This window comes from Otolemur garnettii, unplaced genomic scaffold (genome assembly GCF_000181295.1).
Source record: "Otolemur garnettii isolate 467f Iridium unplaced genomic scaffold, OtoGar3 scaffold00042, whole genome shotgun sequence".
In the NCBI taxonomy this organism is placed as follows: Eukaryota; Metazoa; Chordata; class Mammalia; order Primates; family Galagidae; genus Otolemur; species Otolemur garnettii.
The window spans coordinates 2,999,739-3,023,484 of NW_003852437.1; the positions used below are offsets into that span (position 1 = coordinate 2,999,739).

At 41.1% G+C, this 23,746-nt stretch overlaps 1 protein-coding gene across 4 annotated transcripts in view; it reads right to left on the reverse strand.

Moving 5' to 3' along the window:
- Positions 1-620: 620 nt before the first annotated feature.
- Positions 621-23,746, reverse strand: part of GRM1 (glutamate metabotropic receptor 1) — a 345,481-nt gene continuing 322,355 nt past the window's right edge. Inside the window, exons 8-9 of one of the 4 annotated variants that reach the window (XM_012805442.2) lie at positions 9,143-9,226; positions 839-1,814 (exon numbers count right to left, since the gene is read on the reverse strand). In XM_012805442.2, coding sequence (XP_012660896.1) covers positions 9,166-9,226 — 61 coding nt within the window. In that variant the 3' untranslated portion in view covers positions 839-1,814; positions 9,143-9,165. Of the gene's footprint in view, positions 1,850-9,142; positions 9,227-23,746 lie in introns of all 4 variants that reach the window. The other 3 variants (XM_012805441.1, XM_003790265.2, XM_012805440.1) reach the window with 3 other exon arrangements.

Consider the following 23,746-nt stretch of genomic DNA (forward strand, 5'->3'; position numbering starts at 1 on the left):
GAGTTAATCCACAAAAGGTCTTCGCCACTCTCAAGGCAATCTCTTGTTCTGGCCCTTTTCCAAAATTACCAATAAGAGCGTGGAACATGGGAAGCCGATGGCACTGATTTTGCTCAAAGTCACATGCTTAGATGTCGTCTTGTTTCTCCCTCCTTCCTCCGTAACACTCTCCACGAAGCACTTTTTGGTGACATCCATCTGGACTATCCCTTTTTGCTCTTCTTCCTGTTTTCCTAAATAGGGGGAAATCGCAGAGCAGCAAGGGGTTCACGCACCTTTCTCCGAGTGACCTGGCAAGGCTGACTCTGCATGGGGTGCCAGGTCCTTGACTACTGAAGACCAGGAGTCTGTCGCCTAGCAGGGAGAAGGGCTTCTGAGCAATGAGCTGCCGTCCCCTCACCTGCTCACTGGGCGCCTCCACCGCCTGCGCCCTCCCCTGCCCCACCCCTTCTGTCTGGCTCTCCCTGGCCACCGTGAGTACCACCAGGTGAACTCATGATTCAACTGGCGCATCCATCCGAGCTGTCTTTTCTCAGTGTGGCCAAATGCGTGTGGGCATGTACAGCTGTGCGCAATTGTGCAGAAGAGGAGATTGTTTTTGTTGATTTCATTTATTATTTGTATTTGTTTGTTTTATTTTTTGCTATAAAAGTTACATACCATATGGACTTGTGCTTTGTCAGAATTCCCTTTCTTCCCAGAGAAGGCTTCTGAATAACTCAAGAATCAGAATCCTGGCCTGGATCACTTTTGCTAGGGGTCTTTCCCTGTCGCCTCACTTAGGGCGGCGGCCGCGGCAGCAGCGTCCTCCTGGCTCCCGACCCAGCCCTCCTCGCTCGCTTCTCCGCCCAGCCTCGCACACACCCCCGGAGGTGAGGGTGCTCCCTGGCTTCTCTCCTTTCCCACGGGGACCCCTCCCCTCTACAGGGTGGAAGAGCTTTGCTTGTAGTCCCGCAGAATGACCGAGGCGTAGGACACGTCGGGAGGGGTGCAGAGCACCGACTCGGACACTGGGGAGCTGGGCACGGAGCTGCCCGACGCCACCGAGTCTCGGAAGGGCGACGGCGGCGTCAGGGCAGGTGAATCCTCCGGGGTCAGTTTGCTGGCCGCCTGCGCGTCCTCCTCGTCCTCTTCCAGCTCGTCCTCCTCCGTGTTCCCCTCCCGCTCGTGCTCGTACACGTACTCCTGGAGGAGCTTGAACCGCTCGCTGTCGTCCTCGTCCTCTCCCGGTGGGGACGCCAGCTCCTCCCCGAAGGCGCTCAGCTGCAGCGGCAGCATCTGCAGGTGCTGGGGCGGCGGCGGCGGCGGGTACAAGGGCCGCAGCCCGCTCCCGGGCCCCCCGGGGCCTGCCAGCACGGCGTGGAAATCCGGGATCCCGGTGGCGAAGTTGCTGACCACTCCGTGCAGCTGCTCCATCAGGGACTTCTGCGGCTGCGGGGGCTGCTGCTGCGGCTGCTGCGGGAGAGGAGGGGGCAGGCCCTGGGGGAGCGCGGGCTCGGCCAGGAAGAGGGGCGTCTCCTCGGCCGGCAGGTGCGGCGGCAGGGGCGGGGTGGTCGCCGCGGGGGGCCCGCGCCGGTGCACCACCGTGGAAGGGCTGCCGGGAGGGCTGAAGCGGACCGGCTGGGCGTCCTCCTCCTCCACGTTGTAAAGGGCCTTGGTGCTGGTATCTGAAAAGGTCAGGCTCTTGCCCGAGCCTTGGTAACTTTTAGTGAGGGGCTTGATGACGGCCGTTTGGTTGCAGGCCGTCTCATTGGCCTTCACGTGCACAGACAGGCGGTGCCACATGTGCTGTCCCTTGGGCACCTGTCTTCCACCTGGTTCAGACCATGACACAGACTTGCCATTAGAACTATGAATAAAATAGAGACGGGTTTATTTGCAGATAGATTGTGCACACAGGAAAGAGTACAGACAAAGCATGGGCACACCCAGCTCACTAGCATGTAACTGCCCCCCACCCCACAGCATCCCCAGCCTCCTCTGATTATAACCCCGACACGGAAGGCTGCTGGCACCCGGGCTGCAGCCTGGGAGACCGCCCTGAGCCAAGAAAGGAGAGACCCATGCTGAGAAAAGTTGCTGGGGAGAAAAGCCAGTCTGTTGTAGATATAGGTATTTTCATTTAGGTCTGAGATTTCATAAAGTTTCTCTCTCTCTCTCTCTCTCTCTCTCTCTCTCACACACACACACACACACACACACATGTACACATACACGCCCTCTGAAAGCTTCCCAAATTCATGGAGGGAAATTTATTTTAAAAGAAATCTTAGTTACACATGGACAACACAATCAAATGACTAGAGTCCCTGAGATAACTCAAGACCTGAATATAAAGCTACTGTCACAGTCCTTAAGATTATAAACCAGATCCTTCTCCACTGCCCGTTCTGACAGGCAAGTATTTCCCGTTGCCAGCGGGGCATGATGGCACACACTGTTCCTGTATGGAAGAGAAAAAACAAGCAGATGACAGAAAAACCCGGCTGCTGGACCCATGGTCAACGTCCATGCTTCATAACTTCTGATTTTCTTTTATTTCAAAACATTGTTTCTGACACATACAATACAGCACAAAACATATAAAGGCCCTGGTTTGAAGCAGAGAGTTTGGTTGGGATTTTCACACTAGGAACATTGAAGTAGGCGTGTGTGAAAAGAGATAGAACGGGGAAACACAACGAATACAAGTGCCTACACCCTGCTTTGTCCTCCGCCAGAGTTTGATACAAGTAGGAGTTAAGATTCAGACACAGCAAAAGTTCCACGGCTCTCTAGCCCTTTCCCGATTGAGCTTCGGTGAAGAAAAATCTGAGGGCACCAGTCACCTTTTTCGTCTAATCATCTTTCATCTTCACGGGCCCCTCAGAAAATTAAAGAAACAGAATTTTTCCCTGAAGAATAAAAACATCAGATGTACAGTGAAATACACCCCAAATTCTGTTGTTTATACTACAATAACTCTAGTCTTACTTTTAAACTAGCCTATTTTCTGTATAACTTTTAGCAGATGGTAGTACCTCACCCCAGGAGTCTATTAATAACAATGTTAATCCTTAAATTGGGAAATAATCTTTTCTTTATTTTTTTTTTCAGGAGTTTGTTTTTCTCTGTCTCTATTAAAGCAACAGAGAAAGTAGCCCGATAATAGCTCGTTTGTGACATTAAAGGGACAGGGAAAAGACCATGTTTTTCTTAGGTGGAGGTATGGAACGGACAATTCCATATTCTAATCTTTTGTTTGGAAAAATATGTAGGAGATGATCAATTGTTAACATCGTGGCTGATTTAATCATTTTAAAACTGTAAGAATGAATACTTCAAAAATTGTATGTGAGAGTCACATTTATGATGAAGGTACTGCTTTGACATTTCATATCTATAAACCTAGAAAGGCAGGCAAGCCAAATAAGTACAGGCTGATGTAGAAATTCTGATATTGATTATAGAACATTCTGGATATAAAGGCTCTAAAGTAAATATAATAGTGAAAATGTTGACCTCAGTATCTGAGCAGAAGGTAGTTCTTCCACATATCTGAGAACCTATGCTGTATCTTTAACAGAGAAAAAAAATCTCATCTCTAAGTTATATCAAATTTAATATTTCTCTCAAACATATGCTGAACACATTATCTGGGGATGTATAAGTGCTTATGAATGAATTTTTGACTTCTGCTTTACCTTATTAGAATAGCTGCCTCTCTTCTGAGTTGAACAAACTAGGGAACAGGACAGTGGTGTCCTTGGCAAGAACAGGCAGTCACACAGTCAGCCACAGACAAAATCAGAACCCACAGTTCTTCTTCTGAGTCTAACACTCTTTAAGTAAGCTCACCCCCCTCCCATTTGTATATTTCTTAATTGTCTTCACCTACTGTTATACGAATTCTAACAATTAAGCTCATGAACCCATTCTAGAAAAAAGTGCTACATACCTCATTGCTGAATTATCACTATGGTCACCTTCAAAGTACTCCCCTTGGCCATCTGGTGACTAGGCCCTGGGATTTTCACTTTCCTAATTTCCCAAGGAGAACCTTGAAGGTAACGGTAGTGATATTCAGCAATAAGGTATGTGACGCTTTTTCCGGGATGAGTCACAACCTTAATCATCTGACTTTGTATACACATTGCTTCTCGTTATGTATTCAATGTGCTTCTCCCAGAAAATATAGAATCTCGTTGCTTCTTACCTTCCCTAAACATGCCTTACACACTGTCCAACCCCATGATTTCGTAACTGTCAATTGCAATGACAAAAGTTTTGTTCTTCACTAAATGTCTGTCAATGTTCACTAAGAAAGTCATTACACTAAAATGCTGTGTTTCATTTACTTCTATGTGTGTTTTAAAACACAGCAGGTCCCTTGAGAGCTAGTCTGTACCTAATTCAACCAGAAGGATTTGATGTCCAACGCGACATTGCCCCAGCCTCAATACATACTAGCAAACAGTCGCCTGTATTCCTGGGAAACACTAAAATTGACTCCCTTACACCCACTCACTCGCTCGCATGGCTGTTCTCTTTATTGTCAGGGGTTCCTGTGCACCTCTTTTAAGGTCATATATGTCCACATGTTAACAGAATTATTAATCAGCTTGCGGACAGATATAATCACGATTTAGTTCTGTTTTAACTGGATCCAATTTTTATTTTTTGTGATGGGGAATTTTCACTGTGGCTATCGAAATGAGCAATGTTCCTTCCCCTCAGAGTCCTGCTCCAGATTTCCCATCAAGTACTGTTTAATTAGGAAACAGATCTAATGCCCCGGGGTGTTTATCAGATTAGAAAAATTAGACTAATCTTTAAGGACAAAATAAATTTCTTCTTAAAAACCATAGATAGTAAAAGATACGTATGATCCCTCCGAAATTACAACACAAATTATAAATTTAGTACTTCAGGATCAGCCATTTCCCACCTGTGGTCCATATGCAACTTGAATGGTTCATGAACCTACACGTGGGTAAAGCATTGTTTTTAGATTGAATAAGTTTGTCTTTCTAGATCATGGAGTCCTGTTTATAAGTTTATGTAGATGCTATGATGATAAAGTGTGTTGTAAAAGTATAACTAAATTCTGAGAAATGTTGTTCTATAGTCAAATGGCTACTAATAAGGGTACATTTGCTATCATAGATTTAAGTGAAATTTTAATACTTGTTTTGGTGAGAAAAGGGAGTCTCCTATTTAGAAACATTGGGAACTTATTGCTGCGATATTAAACAGAGAAAAATATATAAAATGTGGGGCATCAAAAAGGAATAAATGCATTATAAAAATACCACATTACCATGCAATAAGATGGTTATTTAATTCCAGATAATTTTAATAGCTTCTGCTTCAGCCACCAGCTTCTTCCTTCTATTGATTAATTTTATATAGTTTCCTAATCTTAGGAAAAGCATCCCATCCTTCTTGTTCTAGCTGCAAAAAAACAGATCTTAGGCCCGAAACATTATCGTATTTGAAGGTCAAATGCAGTAGCATTTGGAGTAAATATCCCGGGTGGCTAAATACGTTTACTGAAATTAAAGTTATCACTGTTAGGCCTACAGGGTGAGGAGTTGTCAGAATGTCCAAAGCCGGGCAGGCCTGAGGCTGCAGCTCTGGCTACCCTGGGTTCAGTATCCTGCCTTGAGTTTTCTCTCATTAGATAAGTATCACAATCCCCCAAACAGAAAATCCAGTATTTACAGAGCTGTAGAGAATGGTGGAGAGGAGGTGGTATAGAGAGATTAGTTTATCTTTGGCATCCAGGGACCCTGTCTGTTTTGTTTGTTTTAGTAAGTACTGGTTACTAAAGAGCGAGGAGTATACTGCTTTCTGCTCCAGAGAGGTTTAAAATGGGAATAACAGTGGGTGGGAGTTTGAGATCGGGAGGGAAGCAGCCTGCACAAGCTGCCTGAAGGGGGAAGCTCACCCCACACCTGTCTCCCTTCTGTCCAATCCAAGTCTTTGCCATGAGTCTTAATAACTTCTCAGTATCCAGAGAGCCCACAGACAAGGCAAGACCTTCCCCTAAGAAAGAAAGCCTCACTCCTCGGAACGTGAGGAGGGAAGTACTTATTTTCTCTGCAAGTGAACATGGAAACAGGGAAGCTCCACTGGGTCCCGGCATGGCTCTCCAGGAAAAGGTAACAGCAGCCCCAGGTTTGGGGGCAGTTCTGCTGTAGCCCCTGCAGCTGCAGCTGGGACAGAGGCCTTTCAAGGAAGGGAGGTGCTGCGCCCACTGGAAACGCAGCCGCCCCAGAGTCTCACCTCCGAGTACCAGAAGGCAGCTCCAGACGCTGTTCTTGCAGGTCCCAGACACAGCACCATTTGAATCAGGCTTCTGTTTTCCCAGGCAACCCCAAATTTGTCATCGATACAAAGGACTCCCACTGACACCAGTTCCATTGCTTCAAAGCTTTCCAGAAAAATCTGTGTATTTAGTACATGTTCTCAAACCTGGGGGCCTGAATGAACACATTTAACATTTCTCACCGTTTGACTCACCCCTGGGTATGAGGTAGAAGATCTCTGCATGTGTTTTTGTAGAGAAATGCTTTCTAGCTGCACAGGAAGTTAGCTGGGTTTTGCTGCTATTACAACTTAAACAGCATTGTGAAATTCATCCTTTCGCCTTTTCATCCTAACTCCATTACAAGCCAGTCAGAGGACCACGGACTGAAATGTGCAATATTAATCAGACACACAGATCTTCTTTTAGAATCTTAGATCAGTTATATCCTACATCCTCAAGTTATATGATGTAGGATAAAAGACAGTCCCAAGAAACTCGGCTTTCCTTTACTAAGCCTTGTGCTATCTTCATTGAATTGATAAAGAAAAAGACATCCAGAGATAAAATTACTGCATCCGATCTGGTGAAGTGCAGAAGGTCCCAGACACTTTGTCTGCATACAGACTCCACTTTCCTGAGAAGACTGCCAAACCTGTTTCAAACTGAAGAGTAGATTGCATTCTTACAGTTACTAAAGTGTTTCAAAGTAAATTTTAAATAGTCTTTGGGTCAACCTAATCATGATTACTGGCTGACAAAAGAAATTCTCATGCCAAAATTTATTTAAGACATTGGGTTGGTGCTAAGGCATTGCTTTGGCAGAGGTATACACAATAGAACCTCTGTTGAGGTTGAGTTGAACAGGGACTGTGACAAACTGATTAACACGTGGAGGTGGTCAAGCATGTGCTTTGTCAGGGAGTATAGACGAGCCCAGATTACATTCCCTTTGAAGGAAATCCAGGTCAAGTGTTATCATTCCTTCTGAGCTCCATGCTACCAGAGCTGTGGTTTTAATAGCAAGTCATTTGATGCTCTTCCGCTCTACCTGAAGTCCTTACAATTTGCCCTGGAAATATAGGGCAGTTGCAGTGCTCTGTTAGGATTATTCCTTTGGGGCAGAATAGATGTAGACAGCCCATAATGCTCCAGTAGGCAGCTTCATTTCTATCACTAATCCCCTCGCCTTGCCTGCTCACAAAAACAGTGAGAACTGAAGGTCACAGAAAGAACATTTCTTTTCTTTTTTCTTTTTAATTTTGCAGGAACAACCAAGGTTAAAAATATCCAGTCTTAGTTTAGTCTATGGTGCACAGAGTTAAAGCTACTTATCTCTTCCTGATCTTTTATGGTCTCAAGAAGAAAAGCATGAATAGACCTATTCTGAAAGTTCCAAGCAGCCAACCTGTTACCTTTGCTGACTCTTACTTTCTTTTTATCACGCACCAGGGATTTGCCCCATTCAGCCTCTACTTTTGCTTTTAGGCACTCACCTTTCAGTCACAAAATGTCAGTGGACTCTCCTCTTTCTCTGGCCCTTATGTCATAAGAGGACACACACATCTACCCATCCCCATCAATCCCTTTCGACAGGCAGCCAGCGGCTGTCACAGTTAGGATCTCCCTGCTGCGTCCATGGTCAGACTCCACCCTACGGTGCAAGAAACACTCAGTGCCTTCTGACTTGGGAGAATGACAGGGATGCATCCAGCCACAGTGGCCTGGCGCTACCTAGGTGTGCAGGGCTCCCGATCACCGGGAACACACTGGCAGGGCCACCATATCTCTCCTCTGAGGATCGGTCTGATTTGGTGGTGACCACAGTCTCACTGTTTGGGCTTTTATAGGGAATAGCAGAGACGCAGACTACAGACTTCCCAATGCACTCCACTGAGTGAAGGGAAGAGGCACTACGGCCCCATTCACCAGCCTCCACGGCCAGGTTCTGTAGCAAACATTTCAACAAATCAATCGGGCTCTTCTTATCTGAAGAGCCACTGGAGCCACAGACAGCTCATCAGGGGGCTCCCTCCTGCTGCAGGAATGTGTACCTTTGACTCTCCCAGGACTTTGAAGGGCTGTAAAGGAACAGCTGAAAATGACCACAGACTCCGTGCACAACAAACTGAACAAGGTCTATGTTCTTTTGTTAACTTAAAGAGACACTGTCAAGGTCTAAAGGTCAGAAACGGGACCACACATGCACTGTTTTTATCAGATGGGGAAATCTGATAAAAATCACTCTGAGTGACAGGGGATATATAACTGCTTTATTTATTTATTTATTTTCAAAACCCAATTTTGTTGTAGGACTCACAAAACCTTTGTTTTGTGCTTCCCGGGGCGGGGCACAGGAGGCACCCAGCAGAGGCTCAGGTCGGCAGCCACCCCTCAAACTGACATTAGAGAGCCGACAGAATTGAAGCTACGGCTTTTACCTGAATGCAGGCAGGATCATTTCAAACATTTGCACAACAGCAGGAAGGCAAAAAAAGAAAAGAAAAGAAAGAGCTCCGTTTGCCAAGGAGAAGCTGACAAATTTCTCAAGGGGGAAAATTCACTTTTGAGCTTGTGAGTGGGAGTCACAAACAAAAGTGAATCTTCAGAATTGGGGGGGAAAATGCTGCATCAGAACATAAAGAAGCAGAAAAAAAAACCTGAATAAACAACTTGACAGTGTCCTTTTAAGAACGATGGACAAATTAAGGCAGTCGTGCAAACCATGGCACGTCAATGAGTTCCTCATTCTTGAGGGCATGCACCACATCTGGTTCCGTGTCAGAAAGTGGGAAACCCAGGAGAGAGAAAGCAAGGGGCAAACCACTCTATCCTCCATGCAGCTTCTCTTACACATTCACTGCAGTGTGGGGGTTTCAAAGCTGCACATGTGCCGACGGACACTGGCTGGTGGGCGAGAATTCTGGCTGCCTCTTCCTGAAGATTGAAAAGAAAAAGACACCCAGTGAGCGAGTGGTTAGACACGTGTGCAGAGATGGCAACTGCACCACTCAGGCGGCGCCTGGTCCTGAGCCATGCTCCATGTTGTCTCCTGGATGGCCCCTGCACAGCCTTGCTGCGTCTGGCTCGTCCCTGAAACCACGTCAGTGAAGTGCATTATTTCTTTTACCTCTCAGGACTGTCTCTTTCCAAGTGGCAGATGCTTTTTCTGCTCTGTGTGTGTCTGTCCCAGATGAGCTCTCCCCCTCCACTGTTGACATACCCCTGTATTCTTGGAGACAGTGGGCCTCACCTCCACACACACTGACACAGGCTGAATCTTCCCCCCACCATCCCTCTAAAGGAAGTTCATAGATTAACATCTGACACCGTGACTTTTAATTGCACTGCTAATTTTCCTCCATACTATGTCATCATAAAAACCTGCTGTCGCTTCATATGAAGTGACCTTTATCTCTTGGCATTCCCAAGATGGAACGTGTCTGATGGTGGAGAGAGGAGGAGAAGCAAGTGACCTGCCTGTTGAGATGGGAGAACTCTCCCGCAAGGGGATAGTCTCATCCCATTCCCCGGTTGGATGTCTCCTTATACAGTAGACACCAGAGAGCTGCCCACTGTGGCATTTCAGCAAGGGAAGAAAAGTGTATAGATTGACAAGGCCGATGGGGCAGCCATGGGTATTGGCCTTGCCATCTTTTATTGGAATGAGGGTAACTGGTTTTTCTATGCAGCAAGTAGCACTTAAGGAGGTGTGAGAGAAAGCTGTCTTGTTGTCATGACATATCAGGGGGCTGCCTGTCAGAGGAAACAATGTCAGGGACAAGATGCTGTGGGTGAACGACCAGCACACACTGTGGGTGGTGTGGATGAAGGTGGCTGAGGGGCGAGAAACCCTCCAGTGCTGCCGTTCTCTGCAGGGCTCCCCAAACCTCACCCATGTTTTCCATGCTCCACGTTTGGCCTTGTGCCCCCGAGATCTTGGTGACAACCATCCAGTGTTAACCGGAAGAGGCCACGAGAGCTCCCACAAAGTCAGAGACCTTTTCCCTATCTCCTGTCTCTTTTTCTCATCAGAGATCTTTGGGGGAAAATAGTAGTAATTTTATTAGTACTGCAATTATCCATTTAAGAACACTGACAAAGTTTGCTATTAACGTAACAAATATGTCCCCGACATTCACTATGCTCCCCTGAAATTATAAAGATTATCAAAACAGAAGAGTAAGTACAGAGAAGGAGGGAGAGATGTGGCCGGAGCAGCCCACACCCCTTCTCAGCCCAAGTCTCTCAGCCTGAGGCCTGACAGGTACAGGGAGGACAGATGAGTTTGAAATTCTAAAACTCTAAACTTTGACTACCTGAAAGCAAGGGATTTGACCTGAATTTATCAGGAGGAAAAGATTTTCCATAGCATAGCTGAATGTAACAAAAAGGAAAATTGAACAAATATGCATCATTCCATGTCCATAAGTCACTTAAAAGTGCACAATGTACTCAGAAAAATTGAAAATCCTCATCTAGAGTTGGAGACACCTTGGTGTAATTTTATTGCTACTGCAAGTATCTATTTATTTAAGAAAATTGACAAAGTGTGCTATTAACTTAATGAAGTAATACGTCCCTGACCTTCAATATGCTCACCTGAAATTACAAAGATTATCAGAACAATGAGAACACTTAGCAAAGAGATGGCCAGGAATAAAAGTTGCTATATAAATTACTATGTAAATGAAGTTAGTAAGAAAGAACACTTAAACTGAAGTAATATTAAAGCAACTTCATCTCTCATGAAAGAAGACAGAAGACGCACTCAAAGCATTTGGCTTTGCCTTACCAGACTCCCTGCATCCTCCTGAATCCTCTGATTAATTCTACATTAGGGCAATGTCTGCATCTGGCCTGGCCAAATGGTGACAGGACCAGTGCCCCAGCAGGGCCACTTACCAGCCTGTGACCAGTACAGATACACACAGTCCTCCCTTTGAAGAGCTAGATGTTTACTGCTCTCTGATCATCCTTCTGTAATTTGTAATAATTTTCTCTTTTACTTTGTGTTTTGTAAGTGATAGTCGATGGGAAAATGGGACATGTGCTGGGGACTTGGTGCCTCTGTCCTGGCCCCATGTCCTGCAGCCTCCCTGCCTTCCTTGTCCAGATTCTTGGCTGCTCTCCTGCCTCCTAGATCCCAGCCCACCCAGCCTCCTTCTGCCTGCCCCTACCCAGGAATCAACCCTCCCCTCCCCATTGACAGGGGCCTGGGAACAAGTGCTAACAAGATCAGGGTCTGGCACATGTGCCTGGAGCCTCTCCAAGTATTGGCCAGCAGTGGCCTGCGGTGGTCATCTCCTCCACGGACCACTGTACATCTGGCTGGCAGCACCTGGGGATGAGTCTCTCGACCCAGATCCCTCAGGTGTCCCCACACTGTTGGGGTATCCCTGGAAATCACCGAACATGGGCTGGTACAGGAGGCATGCGGCAAAGAGCAGTGACTGGTTCAATTTCCCTGTAATACTGCCCAACACTCGGCAGGGACTAAATGGCAAATACAAAACACCAAATCAAGAGACCAGACCACAGAAGAAAGGACAGCCCTTTGTACTGCAGTACTTTAATACTTTCCCCTGCTTTTTGATCCATGTTTTCACCGGTCCCTGCAAATAACGTGCAGGTCCTACCTGCTGGGATGTATAATGATAAAGCAAGGTTGCGGGAGTAGTGGTTGGTGGGTTTGTCTTGACAGCTCTGAAACTTAATGTGCTGACCTTAGCACAGGTGCACAGACTGTGGCAAACCCAGGAACTAGGACACTTTTTTTTGGAACTACTGCTGTTGAGTGGACAGTTCTAGTGGTTCCTTTGGGAGTTTCCATCATATTGACAGCTGAGCTTCACATAGTACCTTTAAGTAATCCCAAAGCCACCCTGATTAACTATTGATTGAGATAGTTGAAAAAAAAAATAGAACATTTCTTTCAAGTTCCCATTTCATCAGTCTCTGATTTTCCCTTTGCACTGAAGTGAAACATAAATGACCCCTGCGCAAGGACCTTGCTTTTAGGGAAGGAATGGTTTATTAAAGGTTACAGACCCAGCCTTGGAAAATCTGATGCCGGAGAGTGGCCGTTTTATCAACTGCATAAAAACGGAGAGAAAGAGCTTGACTTCAGGGTATTTTTAGCAATTGTAAAACCACATACTCAACCAAGCACAGATTCAGGAAGCCAGAGTAAATGCTTGCAGGGAAAAGCCAGCATATGGGGGTTTGTCAAATATATAAGTCCCAAATCTGTGCTTGAATCTTTTGGCAGAAACTGGATTTAAAGAAACCCCAGAAGTTTAGTTAGCAAGATTCCTTTTCCTTTTTTTTTTCTTCAAGTTGCAAAGGTCTTTCCGTCTCTCTCCCCCTCTCTCTTCCTACCTTCCCTTCTTTTTATGAAGTCACTACTTGTTCCACATTGATGGATTATGCATAGCTTTTCCCACCTATTTTCATTACCCAAATTGTGTGTGTGTGTGTGTGTGTGTGAGATAGCCTACAGTGTACTTAGCTCCATACGACTTGATTTTAATGTGTTATTTTATTCACATCAGGTCACCCACTTATCAGTTTCTATGTCAGGGCTTATTCTTGAAATGAACTTCAGAAGTTCATTTCAATTTTTCTCACTTCAGTATTAGCCATGAGACGTCTGGACAAGAACTCAGGAGATCTGGCACTTTGTAATTGTAAAATCACCTTTTTCAGACTCAAGTTTTTTCACCCATAAAGAAGGATTATTGAAAAAGTGGATGTGAAAATGCTTCCCAAGAGCAAAATGCTAGTCCAGCTTAAGCTATTACTGTTACTACTCTTCTGCTGAAGGACGGGGAAACAAAGCCACAGACTTTAAACCTCAGCAGGTATTTAGATTAGACTAATTCCTAAGATCGCAAACTTCTCTTCCTGTTACTCAGACTAGAGCCATTTCCCTTCCTCAAGAATTTCAATAACTTCTAGTAGAAAATAAACTAGATTTTGCTTTCTCTCTTTTCCCGGTATTTTTTCTTTTCTGAGCAACGTTAATGACATTGAATAGATGTGTCAGAAGCAGGTAAGAGCTAGGCACACAGTCAAGTTAGGGATCTATATCTGAAGTTGTATGTTTATGGTTGGCTTGGAGGTGAATCTACTTTTAGCAGAGATAAAATGGTCTATACAATGCCAGATGGTCAATCTCAAAAATATATAGAGCTCACCATGGAAATAATAATGTGACAGCTGTCCAAAGTAATCAAAGAATGACAGCAACTACTCGGGACCATTTTAGCAGAGTACAGTCTATTTTTTGTTATTTTTCTAGATAAATAAGATAATTTATGCCTCCAATTGCTTTCCAAAGCCAAGTGTATTTTTTCACTTATCTGAATTTTAATATTTGTTTCCCAGCATTTGTTCATCGGAGTGGAGAACGGAGCTCTGTGTGTGTAGGCCTTCTTGAAATGGTAATTTCCTCCACTCTTCCTTTTAACAAATGCATGTACACAAAAACTGTTTATATAAATGCACAATGCCATCTTTCCACATATGTTTAAAATACTGCTCCATTTAAAAATTCTTAATTATTACTATCTGTAAGCTAATGAGAGACATTCTATAGAGAATGATTTAATAAAATTTAATTACAGCACAGATTTACCCAATATTAACATTTAATAAACTAACATTTATTAAAATCCCCTTTCTTTTGAAAACAAGAAGGATGCATTTGAAATCCTCTGTATATTATTCCAAATACTAATTCTCTTTTTTTTTTTTTTTTTTTGCAGCTTTTTTGGCCGAGGCTGGGTTTGAACCTACCACCTCCAGTATATCGGGCTGGCGCCCTACTCCTTGAGCCACAGGCACCACCATAATCCTCTTCTTTTAAATAAAACATGGGTGTGTTATCATCACATAGGGCTTATTTCAATACTTCTACAACAAGTATGTGTTAACAAATGACATGTGATAGTGTTCAGCATACCATTAGATTTTATACACCTGAAATTAAAATACGTTTCTCATACTTACCTGTATAATCAAAAAAAAAAAAAAAAGTTTCCCCTCAGCAATTTCCCTTTTGCACAGGATTATGTTGATAGGTTTAGTTCTAATTAATCTAGATGAACTAAACTGACTGAATGCCACCTATAAAAAAATCCCTTCTCTTACTGATGACCATTTAGGTTATTTCCTACATTTTGCTACTTTTAGTAGAGTTGCAAGGAACATTCTTAAGTACATCTCCTTGCACATGTATGGGAGAGTTTTTCTATGGTTTGTGCCTAGAAATAGGTGGATTGTTGGGCCTGCACATTGGTCTTTCTTATGTATTACCACATTTCTCTGCAAAGTGTTCACACAATTTGCAAAAGTGTATGAGGGTCTACATGAGTCTTTTAATTTTTAAACTCTTTTAATTTTTAAACATTTTTAAAATACATTTTTTATTGTGAACATTTTCAAAAATACCAGGTTTTGTCAGCTTGATGCACACATTATAAATCTCATCAGTCTTTCCATCGCACGGTTTTAGCCCTCATTAATGACCATAATGTAGGTCAATTATTTTACTACAAAGACTACAAAATGGCGACAGGGTTTTCTATCAGCCCTCCTGCATTTGTCAACTAGATATTTTTGTTCCTAAGGAAGAACTTCCCCTCATCAGCTCTTTATTTCCTCTGGAGGTAGAGTTCAGACAGAAAGTGCAAGGCAATCAGATGATTTTTCTCTTTTATTTACCGATATTCAGAAGAATGAGTTGTTTTTCTAACCTCCTCCAACAGTGATCAGGTATCAGGTGCGGGTTAGTTTCTATTGTCTGTTTCCCTTCGTCTTCCAGTGATACGGTTCTATCCTCTTGGCAAGCCTACCAGTAGAGAGATGAGACACTGCGTCTATACAAAATAAGATAATGCAGAGGTTCTACATGGTGTGATCTCAACCAGAGTAGCTTTGCCATTGCCTCTGCTAGGAGGAAGGTCCTGACTAACTTAATCCAATCAGCGCCTGAGCTGATCCAAGCTGACAGACATCAGTCTATGTAGTGCACGTCCCTTCCTGGCTTCACAGAAAGCCTGGCTGGGCAGTCGTAACTACACTTCATTTGGTGGGTCTGTATCATCCTACTTTTCAAAGATTTGCAGTTTTGGCCTATGCTACGTACAACTTCAGAACTTGGCCACCGTCTTGAAAGGAGACCCGGACCCCATGTTTGAGCACGTCTGAGTCTCCGGTTTTGTCATGCCAGCCTCATGTAGTGACTGAATGTGTCTCAGAGTTCGCTCCTCAGAGAGGTCTGTGTCCTCAGCACTGGAAACTCCGTGAACATCTATGTGGTTTGTGTGTCGGAGGGTGAAGTTTCTCTTTTACCCCGTCCTACCCAGCTGCAGACAGCAGCAAGAAGCTCAGCCTGTGTGGGAGCCTCTCTTGCTTTTCATTTTATCACCACGGTCCTGGTGCCCACAGATCTGGCCTGTCTTCTGTGTCCCCTCTGTGGACTCTCTGCCTGGGCCAGTGCCCTGAACTGGAGAAAGCCCTGGCAGTCAGCATCTCTCTGTTCAGTTCTCCTCTTGGAAATGTTGGCCTCCTCCATCTTCACCATCTCAACAGCTCCCTGATTCCGTAAACAGATTGTGTTTGTCTTTTCTATTATTTTTCTAATTGTTCTTACTCGGAGCCTTTCTACCACAATCTCTTCCATTCTACCAGAAGCAAAAGCCTCAATGGAGTTCTTAAGTTCTTAGTTTTTGTCAGACTGATGGTTGTAAAATGATGTCTTTGTTTCCTGCATTTCTGTTCCTTTGATCACATTTAGGCTCCTTGAACCTGAAGTGCCCTTACTCGTCATAGAATTTTATACATAGTTTTTCCACAAATTCTAAATTATCTGTCACTTAACCACCTTGCAATGTATGTGACATCTCTGTACCTTTTTCTTACTTCTTATTATTTGTTACTAGTGTTAATTCTTATCTCCCATGCTAGATAAGACAGTCTCTGGAAGGCAGGATCTATGACAGATTTGTCATTATGAGCCACCTTATCCCTTTTTTATATGCCCCAATTTTTGCACTTAATTAATGAAATCACATAATTTCTCATGCAAACCAATTACTTCTAAAAGTAAAGGAAGTCCTCTCAATGATTAATCATGAAAAAATGCATAAACTGAGATTGTCCTGGGCATTCACATACATATACTCTGTTTATTGAAAATGTTGAATGAATTATTTTAAAGAATTAAAAAATATATTTTTAACAATCCAGAGCTTCTCTATCACATTGGTAACTTCATTACTAATTCCTAAATTAATTTTAATCTTCAATATTGAGTATCATAAAATACTCAGTGAAATTCAAATTTTAAAAAAATAGTAAAAATAATGTGTATGTATATGTGTGTATGTGTTAAAATGAGGATATATTTATATATACAGGCGGCCATAAAGTTCATGTACAATTTAAAATAGTGTTCAACTTTATGACCACCCTATATAAAATATTGGTAATGGTGTTAATTTGTGTATTGACATAATTATAGGGTTTTCTGTTTGCTTCACTGTGTTTTCCTAATTTTTCCAAACTGCACACGTCATTTACTACTCTTTAATATAAGAAATAAGTAATTACTGTTATTACAAAAAGACATCACCAACTATAATTCAAAACTGAGATTCCCTCTCCTCTTAGCTTTACCCCAATAACTAGGATATCATATAGGAACTATGCACATATTTTCTTTTGCTTAAGAAAAGAAAAAAGTAGAAATTCTAAAATATGTCTTAAAGGACTAAATATGAACAGCTACTAAAGAAACATATAAAATTGAAATGATAAAATGTGTTAATCAATACTAACATTTTTATGTTAACCAGTACTAAAATTTTTCTGATTTCAGAATTTTGCCATAGACTACAGTTAGCCTTTATGCTGAAAATAAATTATTTCATTGTGTATGCATTTTAAGTGTTCTTGTATATTGGCATTTTTTACTAATGAGAAAGTAAGAGCTCATTAGTTAGGGAGGGAATAAAAAAAAGCAACTCAAATTACACAAAAGGGAAAAATACCCTGCTGTGTTTCCAGATAGAATTTAGATGGCAAACTGCCAATGTGTGAGTCTTTTTATTATTTTACTCTGATATATCACAGAGGGGGAAGGAGAGAAAAAGATGATGAAAGCAAAAGTAAAAACATTCTCCTTGGGCTGTTTTGTAAAAAAAGAAAGTATAACTTAGGCAATAGGCTTAAAATTGAAGGTTTAATAATAACTAAAAAGGACTTAGATGACTTAAACCTAGCATTTTGAGAGGATTCTGAAATTATCGGCTATTTTACTAGTGTCAGTGTTAGGTAAATGTTTCCTAAAGTAAGGTTTACTTTATGCTGTAATTCTTCCTTAAACAGATGCATTAAAACACTCATGTCACCACTCATCAAAATAGTAAAAGAACTAAATAAGCAATTACCATACAATTTCTCTCATAGTATTAGCTGTATAGTCACGATGGCCCTAAAAAGCACCATAGTCACATCACAGCCCATGGGAAAGGTTAAGGGGAGAGATTAAAATTGGTATAGGAAGACTTCTGCTTTCAGCTAAGATATAATACCTTGGGGCAAGCCAGCTGTCCCACTGAAAACAACTGGAAAAACCAAGTAAAATATTTTGAAAACCACTTGAAGACATTAGAAAGCTGTCATGGCAACCAAAATCCCCAGGGTCAATAAGTCAGAAGGAAGGCAGCTTCAGAGAAGTGAGCAGATAATCTTTAGGCTGTTTTTCCCCTCAGGACATTTGATGATTCTTAATATAGGACTGTGGACTGAGAATCCATGCAAAAGGTCTTAAAACTAAGGGGCAAAGAAGCAAGAAAAACTTGCTTGATAAGTTCACAGGACAGAAGACACACATTTGAACTGAAGTTTTCTAAGGCAGCTGAAACTTGAGGAGCCAGGATCCTGGAGAGAGGGAGGTAAAGAAAAGTGAGACAGATACTTGGTGGTTTCTCTCTAGAAAAATTACCAAACTTTAGGCCACATAAAACAATTTAGGCCACATAGGATACAAAACTAAGAAGAAAGCTGCTGAAAATCAGAGTAAAGTTTTTGGGAGTATTATAACTACAGTATCAACATAGGAGTCAAAGGCTTTCAAAGAATGAGGGGTCCAAGTGACAACTGAGACCCAGCATCCCATTTAGGACCTCTGGAAGCTATACCCTTGGAACAGGATGTATCAGGGAAAGCCGAATAAATTGTATATAACTACAATTCACATTGAAATCAGCTTAGTCCATAATTGTTTTATAACTTAAAGGTAAAATATGGGAATATATAAGTAAATATTCATTGTGCTAAATAATAATAGTAATGTAAGACAGGTTGTAAAATATGTATAGAATTAAAGTGCCTGACAAAAAAAGAAACCACAAAAATTGTGACAAGATAAATGCAATTAAAGTGTTTTCATGACCCTTGCCTTCTTTGGAGAATGATAAAAACTATTTATATATTTCAAATTGTAAAAGGTTAGGAAACATAATCTCTAGGATAATCACAAATGGAATAGTGAGAGATTGTAGAACTGACAAATTAATAAAAGGAATATTGAATATTAAAATACTAGATTAATCAAAAGAAGAGAAGAAAGGAGAGAAAACTGAATTTAAATCCAGTGAGATGAGTAGAAAGTAGATAATGGTAGATATAAACATAATATGCCAGCATTTATAGCAAACATAAATGAACTAAATATTTTAATTAAAAGGCAAACATCATCAAACTGATTAAAAACAATCATACCACATGTGGTATATTAGAGATATTCCTTAAACTTGAGGACACAAGAAAGCTGAAAATCAAAGGGTGAAGAATGCTATATAATGCAGATACTAACCAAAAATAAAATCTATTAACCATACTAACACTACACATAGAGACTTTATTGCTAGTATTCTATTGAGTGGAGACAAAGTGTATCAGAAATTCATGGTTGATTAATATTTGATGATATGTTTCCCTATGTTAGAGTAAATACAAAAAAATGATCATTCCAGCTAATACAGAAAAAAGATTTTGAAAAAACTCAATGCCTATTTGTAATCAATTTCTCAGCAAATCTTCAATCTAATAAAGAGCATCTATGTAAAACGTAGAGATAATATCATACATAGTGATGACATTTTGAATAACAGAAATGATGGCCTAAACCTAGAATGGCCAAAACAATCATTTAAAAAGGAACAACAATGAAGGACTTACACTACTTTATTTTAAGACTAAAGATTTAATAACTAAGGCAGTGTGATATTTGCAGAATGACAGATGAATACATCAATACAATAGAAGGTCCGTGGTCAGGACTACTCATGTGTATACTGCTAAATTTTTTTTTAAAAACCAGTCATTCAATGAGGGAAGGCAAGACTTTTCAAAAATTCAGCAGAATGAACTGGATATTGTTTTAGAAAAAAAAAGAATCTTGATCTACTGTCTTATAAACTGAATGTGCCTCTGCAAAATTCATATATTGAAATTTTAACTTCCAACGTGATGGTCTTAGAAGATGAGGCCTTCACGAATAAGATTAGTGCTTTTATAAAGGAGATCCCAGAGAGCCTTCTAGTTTCTTTTTCTTCCATGTGAAGCTACAGTGACAGTCATCTGTATCCTGACAGAGGACCCTCACAAGAACACACCTATGCCAGCACCTGCTCTTAGACTTCCAGTGTGCAGAGCTATAAGAAATAAATTTCTGTGGCTAACAAGCCACCCAACCTATGGTACTTTGTTCCAGAAGCCTTAACTGGCTAGGAAACATTCTTTATACCATGCATAAAACTTACTCAAGATATGTTACAGCACTAATTATAAAAGTCAAAACAATAAAACTCCTAGAAGAAAATATAGGAACTTTCTCCTATGGGCAAAGATTTTCTACACTGAACACAAAAAGCACCAACCATAAAAGAAAAACTAATCAATTGAATTTCATCAAAATTAAAAACTTCCACTTATCAAAAGATGACAAGAAAATAAAAAGTCAAGTCAAATATTGATAAAAAAAATATTTATACTATATCTGGCAAAGAACTTGAATCAGTAAAGATTATAAAATCAATAGTAAAAGGCAAATGGTCTCCTCCAAATGGGTGAGAACTTCAGAAAGGAGGGGATATAAATAGCTGATAAGCACATAAAAAGACTCTCAAGATCATTAGTCATCAAGAAAATGCAAATGAAAACTATAATTAAATACCTCTGTATGCTCATTAGAATGGCTAAAATGTAAAAGACTATGAACACCAAATGGATCTCATACATTCTGGGTAGAAGTGTAAAATGGCAAAACTGCTATGGAACTCTGGAGGTTTCTTGTAAGTTAAACATACACCTGCCTTATCATCAAGCAATTCTATTCCTAGGTGTATAACCACACAAACAGAATACATGCTGATAAAAACTTGTGCATGTATGTAGATTGTAGCTTTATTTGTCATAGAGTTGGAAACCAGCCATACTCCCATCACCTGGAGACTAAGTGTTATACATTCAGGCAAAGGAACGCTACTCAGCAACTAAAGGAAAGAAACTAGTGATACACGCAAAGACATGGATGAATCTGTGCTGCATGAAAGAACTGAATCACAGGAGAATATCTACCACTGCCTACACAAGATTTCCTTTTTATGATGTTCAAGAATAGGCAAGATTAATCTTTGGGGACAGAAATCAGAATAATGATTATCTCTAGAAGGAGCATGGGATAGGTTAAAAGGGACATGAAGAAACTCTTGGGTGATAGCAATGCTCTGTACCTTGATGGTACATTGGTTGCATGGGAGTCTATCCATTTGTACAAAATTTATCAAGCTATCATTAACATCTATGGACATTACTGTATGTAATTAAACTTCAATAAGAATTATATGAAATGAGAGAATAAAAAGAATTAGAAAGAAAAATGTAAATATTAAAGAATGCCAAATGAGATCAATATGAAGATGCAGTCAGTCCCTGAGTTACAGTCATCTGACTCAGGTACAACTGACACTCGTGAATGGAGGCTATTACAGGTCATAGGTAAATGTATGTGTTCCAACTCACATACAAATTCAACTTAAGAACTAACCTACATAATCTATCTTGTTCGCAACCTGGGCATTACCTGTATAAAAAATCCTTGAGGAAGAAAAGCAGGGAAACAAATACTGAAGACTATAATTCAACAAAATTTGCCTAAAATTTCTAAGTTTATAACTACACATTGAAAGAGAATACAATATCCCTGAGAGTAGTGACCCAATATAACCAATACAAGAGAATGTTCTAATAAAAATCACTGAGCTTTCTGAAAAAAGAAAAAGAAATATTTTAGACATCTAGAAAAGAAAACAGTGAGTGTTTTATAAGGGAAAAAAGATTGTCATAAGAATTTTGAGCAGCAAACCTTTATGCTAAATGTAACTGGAACAATATGTTGAAGATACTTAAGAAAAACAAAATGTCCATCTGAATTATGTCCAGGAAAACTGATTTTTTATATAAAAGTCATAGACAAAATGTTTTCAATAAGCAAAAATAAGTGAATATTATTCTCATGAGCTTTTTCCTGGGAAATCTACCCCACAAAAAGCTTATAAGATTCAGACCACTAAAATAACGAGAACGTCATCTTCAGAAGGACTGGCAGTGTTAAACATAGCCCTAAGTGTGGAACTGAGATTACATGAGCATTTACAAAAAAGATATATAATGTGATGGCTATCGACCCAGATACTGTATTAATCAATTTGTCTTAACTCTTCTCAGTAATGAGTCTATTGCTATAGTAGCAGTAGTTATTCTAGGACACTACTAGTGGCTACTGTGGAGCAATACAAATATACACTTCTGAGATACTATGTCGCTCATCCCTTGTTTTCTTGGTAACTAGAAGAAATTAAATATACATAATACATGAGCTGTCTATAAATTTCTAGTCAGAATGGCTGAGAATAGATATAACAGGTAGACCTGAGGCACTAATTTTGAGCTGAGTCTTAAAATCTACTTCCTATATCACTCAATAGCTTAGAACAATAAGATGTCACATGAATATAGTTGATGAGCAGAGTGTGCTGACTGTGGGTATTGTCATCTCCACTATAGAGATAAGGAAACTGGCTTCTCTCAAAATGTTATAAAAAACATGGTATGCTGCAGTGAGGCAGTAGAGAGCAGGATAGGTTGACAGGGACACGAGGTCTTCCAAGGGTCAGCCAGAATCTGATTCTCGGTCTTGCTGTCGCCCTCACCACTCAGCTCTCAGTCAGTCCTAAGTGCAGGGTTTATCATCCCCCAAATAGTGGTATATCAGCTGAGGGAAGACTTACATTAAACAAGTTCATGAAATAAGACTGGCACATGCCAGAATTCACTCCAATTTCATTTACAATAGAAATAATATGCATTATTGAAATTAGCACAATGTATGTAAATAGAGCTATCAGGAAGACCATATTGTCATTTGTTCATACAGAGTCAGAGGGAGCGTTTGGGGGTTCCAAGTTTCAATAATTAAACCTTTGATGGGATTAAGCTAAAATAATTTGTTTTGTCATTTTAGACCTAGGGATTATCTTGTCATTTGGTCTTAACTTTTCAATGAGCCTATCAGTCACTATCCCCTTACCCACCTCCACCTTACAGAGGTATCTGGGCATTTCTAATGCTTACTTACGTGGCTGTATTTTTATGGTTTCACGTCTTATCAATCTCCACCTCTTAGAGGTCAGCTGTGTTTTAGGATGCTCAAATATTTATTCTAATTAATAGTTTGACTTTTGTAGGTCTTGAAGACCATCAGTCTTGAGGTAAAGGCTTTTCTCTGTTCACACTGTGTGGATCTGGAAATTGAACTTTATGAGAAAAATTACTTTTGTTTTTACCTTTTAGGTATAGTAAAATCTCTTTAGGTTGACCACTCACAAGACTGTAACAACCTGGTCAACATACTGAGGTGGCCAACATAAGGAACTAGGCCTTCTGTCCTGATATGTACATGTGGCGCATGTCTGAGCTATGAAGATTAGGTCAACTTAAGGAGGTGGACAATGTAGGGAGGTGGCCAGCTATGGAGGCTCTATTGTATTTCTTTGTGTTCACTTTCTTCATTCGTAACTGTCAAAGCCCTAGGCCAAACCAATGTAATGTCTTCCCTGGACTCTGTGAACAGCTTCTTTCCAGGGAGCATCCTCTATGCTGAGGATAGAGCTGTGGTTCTGAAGCTTATGTCTCACTGACCACAGAGCACCCCGCTTTGCATCATGAGTGGCTTCCTGTTGTCCACACTGTAGGACCCAATTTCAAAAGGCCTCCAACCAGCCCCTAGTGTTCCCAACCAGTCTGGCACTGCAGGATTTTCTCTTGATTTCTCTGGGCCAGGAATCCTAGGATTGCTTCAATTCCTTCAGCCATCAGGGTTTT